The 10,413-nt window shown below is 42.9% G+C and overlaps 1 protein-coding gene across 5 annotated transcripts in view; it reads left to right on the top strand.

Annotated features, from left to right (window-relative positions):
• The window catches only part of zc3h18 (zinc finger CCCH-type containing 18), a 33,773-nt gene continuing 23,360 nt past the window's right edge, over nt 1-10,413 (top strand). For 4 of the 5 annotated variants that reach the window (XM_029115158.2, XM_029115156.2, XM_029115157.2 and 1 more), the window contains exons 1-8: nt 1-186; nt 1,043-1,956; nt 2,202-2,286; nt 6,905-7,056; nt 8,274-8,369; nt 8,478-8,635; nt 8,728-8,757; nt 9,043-9,160. In XM_029115158.2, coding sequence (XP_028970991.2) covers nt 1,057-1,956; nt 2,202-2,286; nt 6,905-7,056; nt 8,274-8,369; nt 8,478-8,635; nt 8,728-8,757; nt 9,043-9,160 — 1,539 coding nt within the window. In that variant the 5' untranslated portion in view covers nt 1-186; nt 1,043-1,056. Of the gene's footprint in view, nt 187-223; nt 406-1,042; nt 1,957-2,201; nt 2,287-6,904; nt 7,057-8,273; nt 8,370-8,477; nt 8,636-8,727; nt 8,758-9,042; nt 9,161-10,413 lie in introns of those variants that run through there. The other variant, XM_029115155.2, reaches the window with a different exon arrangement.

Here is a 10,413-nt window from a genome sequence, read left to right as displayed (position 1 = left end):
CTGTCGAATTTTGATGACGTAACGGTAATGGCCGCTCGCACTGTATCGTGTCGTTTTTTTTATTTTCTACAGCTTAGCTTATAAATAACAATACAATTATTGATTGTAGAGCGCCATACCTAAAGAGCGATACTGGGTAGTTCTTAACGCCGCGAACCTGTCTTCAAAGAGGTTCAGGTTGGAAAGGTGACTGAAAATATTTAAATATACGCTAGCTAACTAGTAGTGTTTTTTAGAGGGAGCGGCTGCATTGTTACTAGCGAGCTAATTTACAGACAAGAGAAGCATGCTTCGATAGCAGATCAGAAAGCGACATTTCGCATACGTTAAGTAGCTCCATAGTTTTATTGTTTGGTTGAAAATGTGTTGAAGCACTTTGTCGCGTCTTCTAACGACAACACAGACGTAAGCCTCTTCTCTGTTATAACCCTTGCCGTTTTCGGGCCTGCTTCACCCGGTAGATAGTTAGCTAGCATTGTAGCTAGCAAGCTAATGCGAGACGTCTCCTACAACTGCGTCGAAGTTGCTTGTTGAGTTGCCTATGTACAACTAGCTACATACTACTGTAGCTACATTGTTTCATCAAAACACAGGGTTCTCGAGTTAATTTGAAAAAAATAGCTATGTTAAAGGCAGCGACGATTATCTGCTCTAACGTTAGATGAAACCGCTAGATAGTGGCTAACTACCAGCTAGCTATTTAGCTAGGTAGCTATCGTTAGTATGTTAATGTTATCTGTATGTTATTGACCTTTGTAAATGCAATATAGATGAGGCATAAGGCCTCTCGTTGAATGCATGCCTCCTATTATGAACGTGCTAGCGTGCAAAATCGTGATCTGATAGCTAGCGCACTTTTACGTCTGACTTGTATAGAAATACACCCACAAAATGCTTGTTATTAGGTCATCTTAAGGTTTATGGTTTATTGATGCTATGTGCTAACACCTGTACATTGCCTGGAGACAATGCATTTGTGTCTACTATACTATTGTCTTATTTAATAAACAATTATATAATGAAACACTTAACTCCGTTTTAGTGGATCATTCTCCAATGGACACCCCTGAGAGCCCCACCCAGTCCCCTGAAAGCCCCAACCAGTCACCCCAGTTCCCATTAGAAGAGAAGGGCATTTCTGACAGCGAGTTGCTGGCGTCCCCTGAGGAGGAAGACCAGCTCCTCTCTGACAGCGAGTTGCTCAATGATGAGGACAACGATGGGTTAGATGAAGGTGTTGGAGGTGGCGATTCTGAGTTGGATGATGATGAAGACGAGGAGGTAGTTCACGGGCAAATCTCTGAACCAGAGGACGATGAAGTGGACGGGGAGGGTGAAAGACAAACTCCAGAAATGCAGCAGCGGGAGTCAGGGGAGACTATGTTGATGGGGGAGGTGAGTCCATCAGTTGATGAGGAGGACGAGGATGACGACCAGGTCAGCCAAACTCCTAAGTCTCCTGATTCTGAGCAGGAGAGGTCATCCCCCTTTGTTGTGGAAGAGGAGAGGATGTCCAGACATGAGGAAGAAGAGGGGGACGAGGGAGTAGTACGATCCGCAAAGCTGTCAGATGAGACAGCAGAGGTAGATGATGAGGAGGAGGAGGAAGAGCGACGGAGGAGGAGAGTGGTGGTGGTGAACGAAATGAAGGATGAGTCGTCTGTGTCCAGAGAGCTGGATGAACATGAGCTGGACTATGATGAAGAGGTACCTGAGGAGCCCAATGTTGTAGCACCCGATGATGATGAGGAGGTGGAGAAAGTAACTGGGGAAGAGGAGGAGGATGAGTATGAGGAGAAAGATAAGATCGTGAAAAAGAAAAAGATACCAATTCTTCCTCCATCCCCTAAAGACGGTCCACCTAAGAAGCCAGAAGATTCCCGAGGAAGGAGAGACTCTTTTCGTGACAAAAAGAAGGATGAAGATGATGGAGAGATTGATGAGGGGGAAATAGATGTAAGTCATTTAAATGTCATGTATATGCTTACAATGTCCTTCGCCTGCATTTGGATTTCATTGAGTATTGTTTGAGTATAAAGAGTTGCCCACATTCTTTTAGATGACGGAGGGAATCAGAACTGTAGAACCTATCAGTTACAGGACTGCAAAGTCAAAGTGCGTCGTTTCACAATGACTCTGTCATAGTAAGGATACAGCGGTGATGTACTTGGGTTAGCCTGGGCTCTGTTTTCTTTGAACAGGATGATGACCTCGAGGAGGGAGAGGTGAAGGACCCCATGGATAGAAAAATTAGACCCCGGGCCATCTGCCGGTTCTTCATAAAAGGTACCTCTCCTGTTTACCACTTAAGACGTGTCTTAATTTCGATGTGACTACACTGTGCAGGGTTCCACATTAACAGTTGCTTAAAAATGAAAAATCTGTATGAAACGTCCTAGGGGCACTGATGCTTCCAACATTTTCAATGGCTGAGACATGCCGAAACCTTTTACATTTTTTAAATTTAAATAGGTTTATTTACCATTCAAAGTGTACTTTTTTTCTCGCTGACCCCAAAACCTTTTTCTTTCTCGCAGACCCTGACATGGGGTATTTTATTCATACATTGTGGTCATTCATGCTTCCTCTGTATTGAGCTAGTAAGTTACATTTGCTTTATTAAAGCGTGTATTCAAAAATGATATATATAATTTGGAAACACATCTGAATGTGGGAAGCCCAGCACCTGCAGTGAGTCAGTTCAGGAATATGTTTTTAAACTTCTGGTTATCTTGTCAATTCCCCTCTTTAATTACTTATTTGTTACTTATTATTTAATCCAACAGTGCCTTAAAGCATCCAACAACTTGGTTTTATTAATGGGGAATAACATTTGTCAAAGTTCATAAATCGCTTGAAGTAATTGTTGGACTGTGTCTCGATGCGCGCAACTGTCTCACTCAGAGAGAGCATGGTTGAGCTAGTGTGAGTGCAGTGTTGTTGTTGCTCTCCCTGCAGTAATGCCATTTGATAGAACTTTGTGAAGTATCGTTTGAGCGTGTGAAAAATACAAATATTCTGTCACAACAAAAATACAAAATTGGAGAACATCAACTGAATGTGGTATATACCATGTGTATTTTATGTGCTGAATGTTAGTCATGGGTTTTAAAGTTGACATTTTCTTACATGAACTCCATAGACGGCTCATCTGCTTATATTTTTGCCAGATCGTGTAAGTGGAGCCGGCTAAGAAGAGCGAATGTCTCTTACTGACTGACTTATTGAATAGTGTAGTGGTTAGAGAAGCAGACTTGTGAACTATAGGTCCCGAGTTCGTAACTCCTCGCATGCGAAGCGAAGTACGCATTGGGAATTATTCCGTATTGGCGAAAACCGAAACCTGAAACTATACGGTTTTATTGCGGCTGTTTTTGGCAAGGAATAGTTCATCTTCAGTCTCGCTAGAAATTGCTCAATTCTTATGATAATTCCTAGGAAGTTAGTAGATACTAGTAAGCCTATTTAACACAATCCTCAATGGAGTGCTGCGACTCCTGAAACTTGTGATGCCGTGGTGTAATGGTTAAAGACACCGTTTCTCATATGGATGACCTACATTCAAATCTATTGAGAGCAACAACAAAACCTGGTAGATTCCACGATTCTCACGTCTTTTCACTTGACAATAAAGTTAGTTATCGTTGCCTTTATTGATAGTTATTGTATAAATGTCATTAACAAATGAGAAGTACGTTGTTTTGCCATGAAAGAAAAAAATACGTTCTTATGCCATGAAATGAATTAGCTTTGGCAGACTTGCTAGCAATTGCTAAGTTCTTTTGACTATTCCAGTAAGTTAGTAGATACCGCTAAAGCTTATTACTGGCTAATACGCTGCTCAATTGGTCAGTGGCAAACGCAATACATAGTAAGAAACTTTAGTCAGTTTAACTCTATCAATGTCATTCATGAATGGTCAATTAACTATTAAAACCGCCAGTGGCAAAAGAGGATTTGTTCAGGATGGAGACAAGAGGCTATACTGACACCCAGCCACTGGTGGTGGTATAGTGGTTAAAGACACAGCCTTTCACGCGGGCGACCCGGGTTCGAATATCGAGATGGCAACATTTTCTATTGCAGGCCGGGTGAACTAGGCTTGCCTGGTTTCTTGTTTTTTCATATTTAGAATAGTCAGAGAGATCAGTCAAATCTTGATCAATCAAAAAAAAGTGTTGGTCAGGGACAGTCCTACTATTTAGACTGCAATACTTTTATCTAGATGAACAAAATGTGTGGCCAGATTTGTGTTGGAGATGAATGTTTTTTTGCTGTAATTGGATGATTTGTAGCCCGATTTGTGGCGATCGGTAATTGCCGTTTTACTCTCATTAATAACATTTATGTTTTACTGCGTATTATGTCTGTGTCGTTAGTTTGGCCTATTTGTTAAGTTTTCAATTAGAAATAATGCAGTAATTAGCAAACCATGCACCTTCACACAGTTGTGCTCAAAAGTTTGCATACCCTTGGATAATTGGTTATATATGTACCATTTGTCAAGAAAATGTGAGTGAGCAGGCAAAATACATGTATTTTATTTCTTATGGGATTCACATTCAACTGTAGGTCATAACAGAATGACACAATCATAAAACAAAACATGGCAACAAAATAAAAAATGAAGTGACACCTGTTCAAAAGTCTGCATATGCCTAGTTCTTAATACAGTGTATTGCCCCTTTAAGCATCAATTACAGCGTGCAATCTTTGGTAACAGTTGTCTATGAGGCCCCAAATTCTTGCAGGTGGTATAGCTGCCCATTCATCTTGCGAAAATGCCTCCAGATCATGCAAAGTCTTTGTTCGTCTTGCATGAACCACATGTTTGAGATCTCCCCAGAGTGGCCTGATGATATTAAGGTCAGGAGACTGCGATGGCCACTCCAGAACCTTCACCTATTTCTGCTGTAACCACTGGAGGGTCAACTTGGCCTTGTGCTTAGGGTCACTGTTGTGCTGGAAAGTCCAGGAGCGTCCCATGCGCAGCTTTCATGCAGAAGAATGCAAGTTGTCTGCCAGTATTTTCTGATAACATCTTGCTATCAAGATTCCCCATGTCTTTAGAGCTCAGACACCCCAAAACATCAGTGAGCCACCACCATGCTCTACAGTGGGGATGGTATTCTGTTCACTATAGGCCTTGTTGACCCCTCTCCAAACATAGCCCTTATAGTTGTGACCATAAAGCTCTGTTTTGGTCTCGTCACTCCAAATTAGTGTGCCAAAATCTGTGAGGAGTGTCAATGTGTTTTTGGGCATATGGTAACTAGGCTTTTTTGTGGCATTGGCGCAGTAAAGGCTTGTTTCTGGCAACTCGACCATGCAGCTTGTTTTTGTTCAAATTACGTCGTATTGTGCTCCTTGGAACAACCAATCTTTTTCCAGAGCAGCTCGTATTTCCCGAGGTTACCTGTGGCTTTTTCTTTGTATTCCAATCAATTCTTCTGGCAGTTTTGGCTGAAATCTTCCGTGATCTACCTGACCTTGGCTTGGTTTCAAGAAATCCCCCAATTTTCCTATTCTTAATAAGTGATTGAACACTACTTACTGGGATTTGCATGGCTTTGGATATCTTTTTATATCCTTTTCAACCTTTCTAAAATTCCATTACCTTGTTACGCAGGTCTTTTGACAGTTCTTTTCTGCTCCCCAGTATCTAGGCTGCTCAGTGCATCCACTTGAGAGCAAACCAACTCATTGACTATTCATACACAGATACTAATTGCAATTTAAAAAGCCACCGGTGTGGGGAAATGCACTTTTAATTGCCATTTTACTTGTGTTTGTCACCTTGTGTGTCTGTAACAAGGCCAAACATTCAAGGGTATGTAAACTTTTTCAATCATGGCCATTTGGGTGATTTCTGTTCTCATTATGATTTAAAAAGGAGCCAAATAATGAATTACTTCATATGATCACTATCCTTAAATAAAAGTTTATTTTCAAAATCAATGCTACGATTTCAGGGTATGCAAACTTATGAACACAACTGTAAGTGCTGGTCAACATCTAACAATTGCCGCAACATTTTTAATTAGACACCTTTACCTACGGAACAGTGCATATGGAACATTTGGTAACAATGACATTTGCCTGTGTGGACAGTTTTACCCCCCAAATTGTATATCAACGACTTCTGTCTAAAGAATGTCAGCTATTAAATGGTACCTTGAGTTAAAAAAACAGTCAATCATTTTAAGCATCTGCTATTAAATTGGGATATCATGTCAATTTCCTGGAATCAAGGACTTCCTTTCAAAACTGGATGTAGGCTGCAGAGGTCGTTGTATTGTGTGCAGTTAATCTAGACAGCATTACTCATTGGCAAATGGTGTCCTTCTGTAAATAGGGTAAAATATTACACTTGTGCTTAACACTCAGAACAGTCAACCCTAAAATACCGACTGTGATAATGGGCCCTTAGGCTGTGTTATACAGAAAGGCAGAGATATGAATGGCATTCTCTTGATGGTGATGCACCTTGAATTTGTACAGAATGGTAGATTTATTTTGAAAGGTATGCATTTTGAAACCCTTAATGCAATTCATGTTTCGTTATGTCATTGTGTTTATGCATATTGTTATGATTTGGGCGTTGTTATACTACTCAATTATTTGAAAATTGCTGAAAGAATTCGGAGAACGGCATGCTTTATTTATGTCCACTGTATTGAAGACACTGGTTTCAGACAGCAGGGGGAAGCATTGCATTTTAGAACTAGAAGATTAAGTGGCCATGGAATAGTATTTGGAGCTATACTACACACATCCCTGACAGATGCCAATTTACATCTAACTACATATTACCTCAAAATTTGTTTTAATTAAAAATATTATTTTTCCAATTACAATTTAGATGTAATATCAATGATACCAACAGTTCTTTTCTTCCATTCAGGTAACTGTACCTGGGGTATGAATTGTAGGTTCATCCATCCAGGCGTCAACGACAAAGGCAACTACTCCCTCATCTCCAAGCCAGACCCCTTCTCTCCCAACGGGGCACCACCTGGAGGACCTCACCCTCTGATGCCTGGAAATAACCCCTGGGTATGCACCAAGGTTATAATAGTAAACAAATATTTTTTAGGTAAACTAATCAGAATGTTAGGTCCAAAACTCATTAAAATAAAATATTCAGTTTTCTCTCTAAAAGTCTTTGTTCTAAATGAGAATATTCACTGTGTTCTACTCTGTGTTCTGGACTCTCAAGCCTACTGTTGTTGGTGAGTTATCAGTACAACACAGGACAGATTTTTTGTTGAACAGTATCACATTACACACTGATGGAATGAGAAGTTTGTGAAATGTCTGTGGCTGGACAGAGGTTGTTATAGTTAACTAAAGAACACATGAAACCCCTGTGATATTGTAGTCATGAAATGTAATCAAACTAGGTTTAACAATGCATGAGTACTAACTAAAACTTACAGAGGCTAAATAGAGTGAAGGCCAATGAGAATATCTTTAAGTTAGGAGATAATATAGAGGGTTATTTGACCCCAATGATTTTGTAGGACACCTCTCAGAGGGGTGTGAGGAGTTGTCCAGACACATGCACTTGCTCTGTTGTTTGGTTCTGAAGACATGTGGTTGGCTAATGACCATTGTCTTGACTGCCTCCTTTGTGTCCTGGCATAAAAGTCTGCGTTGACCATGTTCTCACTGAGAATGCTGTAGCATCTACAGAGAATAATATCCGTAGTACTCAAGCTAATAAAGACGTTATCCCCTGATTTTTGGGTTACGATTCTGTTCACCAATCAAGGTGAATATCTTAAACACCTGCATTGTGGTAATTATTTGTCAAACAATACATTGTTTTACTGCAAATTAAACTGTATTTTTAATTTGCAAACAACCTGGATCCAGTACAGTCGTCAGTTAAAGTAGTCCAACAAAGACAGTTGGACTGTCTTCAGGTGTATGTTTGTGGCCCCCAGCCAACCACACAGAGAAATATGAAACGGTCGATGAAATAGAACTATAGACAATGAAACTAGCTCAAATGGCTTGGAAAGCTATTTGAAATGTTGCCAAAAATTTATTTAAAATAAAACTGAAACGATAGTAACTCTGGCATGCAGTTATGAGTGAAGGTCATTTGAGTCATTGACTCCAGTCATTGGAGTGAAGGTAACTTTATAGCACTATTTAATATTAAAATATAGCGTTGTTAGTTTAGGTTATTGATGCAGTGTGTGTATTGTTGCACTTTTATTGTTGTGTTTAATAATAGTTTATTCATATCATTTATTGTTTCCTAGGGAGGACCTGCTGTTGAGGAGCTCCCTCCACCACCTCCTCCAGTAGAGCCTCCTGTGGAGAGTGCCTGGGAAAGAGGTCTGAGACATGCCAAAGAGGTACGTACACAAGCATACATTATCTTTGAACTCTTTCTCTGCATAGGTCATGTTTGAGCAATACACTGGTGTCAAGTTTTAAATTAGGTTGTTCCTCTATTCCTTTAGGTGTTGAAGAAGGCTACCATACGTAAAGAGCAAGAACCAGACTTTGAGGAGAAGCGCTTTAATGTTACCATCGGAGAAGATGAGAGAGACTTTGACAAAGAGAACGACTTCTTCAGGGAACGGAGCTACCGCATCACTAGAGAAATCAGAGACCCGGGGTGAGCTTTGCTCAAAAGTCAGAACCAAATTTCGTAGTCAAGTTTTTCGACTTTCTCATTTATAACAATAATGACCCTTTCTTTCCCCCCAGGGACATGGAATTCAGAGACCCAGTCTATCCGTAAGTACAATGAAGGGGAAGCATCACAATCTCTTATCTTGAATTTCTCCTCCACAAACAACCCCTTTCATCAGCCTCTCAAGGCCCTCTAAGCCATTGCCATTTAATCTGTTTGTTTATTAGCTCCTGCACCGCTGTAGGAAAACCGCTGGTCAGTTCTAGTTAGCCAACTCCACACAATAGGGTTGGCTCATTAGCTTTATTATATGGAGGGTTTTGTTGGATACAGTATTAACCAAATCGTATTCATATTCATCTGTCATGTGATGTCTCCAAACATTTCAGTAGCGACCCGTATGCTGACCCCTACTACGACTATGAGATGGAGGCCTTCTGGAGAGGGGGGCAGTATGAGAACTTCAGAGTGCAGTACACAGAGACCCCTCTGCCCTACCACTACAGTGTAAGGACACCTAGACAGACAACTACACACCCAGACTGGCCTCACAGCTACACACCCAGACTGGCCTCACAGCTGCACACCCAGACTGGCCTCACAGCTGCACACCCAGACTGGCCTCACAGCTACACAACCAGACTGGCCTCACAGCTGCACAACCAGACTGGCCTCACAGCTACACACCCAGACTGGCCTCACAGCTACACACCCAGACTGGCCTCACAGCTACACACCCAGACTGGCCTCACAGCTACACACCCAGACTGGCCTCACAGCTGCACACCCAGACTGGCCACACAGCTGCACACCCAGACTGGCCTCACAGCTGCACACCCAGACTGGCCTCACAGCTGCACACCCAGACTGGCCTCACAGCTACACAACCAGACTGGCCTCACAGCTACACAACCAGACTGGCCTCACAGCTGCACACCCAGACTGGCCTCACAGCTGCACACCCAGACTGGCCACACAGCTGCACACCCAGACTGGCCACACAGCTGCACACCCAGACTGGCCTCACAGCTGCACACCCAGACTGGCCTCACAGCTGCACACCCAGACTGGCCACACAGCTGCACACCCAGACTGGCCTCACAGCTGCACACCCAGACTGGCCTCACAGCTGCACACCCAGACTGGCCTCACAGCTGCACACCCAGACTGGCCTCACAGCTGCACACCCAGACTGGCCTCACAGCTGCACACCCAGACTGGCCTCACAGCTGCACACCCAGACTGGCCTCACAGCTGCACACCCAGACTGGCCTCACAGCTGCACACCCAGACTGGCCTCACAGCTGCACACCCAGACTGGCCACACAGCTGCACAACCAGACTGGCCACACAGCTGCACAACCAGACTGGCCTCACAGCTACACAACCAGACTGGCCTCACAGCTACACAACCAGACTGGCCACACAGCTGCTCACCCAGACTGGCCTCACAGCTGCACACCCAGACTGGCCTCACAGCTGCACACCCAGACTGGCCTCACAGCTGCACACCCAGACTGGCCTCACAGCTGCACACCCAGACTGGCCTCACAGCTGCACACCCAGACTGGCCTCACAGCTGCACACCCAGACTGGCCTCACAGCTGCACACCCAGACTGGCCTCACAGCTGCACACCCAGACTGGCCTGACCTCACAACTTGAGGTCCTCCGTTTCGTATAGTGGTTGTAATAATTATCGCATACCCGTTTGTCAAAGGAGAGAGAAATTATATTATTTATTGCAGCATTAGAAAGTCT

This window comes from Esox lucius, chromosome 19 (genome assembly GCF_011004845.1).
Source record: "Esox lucius isolate fEsoLuc1 chromosome 19, fEsoLuc1.pri, whole genome shotgun sequence".
NCBI lineage: Eukaryota > Metazoa > Chordata > Actinopteri > Esociformes > Esocidae > Esox > Esox lucius.
This window is presented reverse-complemented; position numbering and strand designations above follow the sequence as displayed.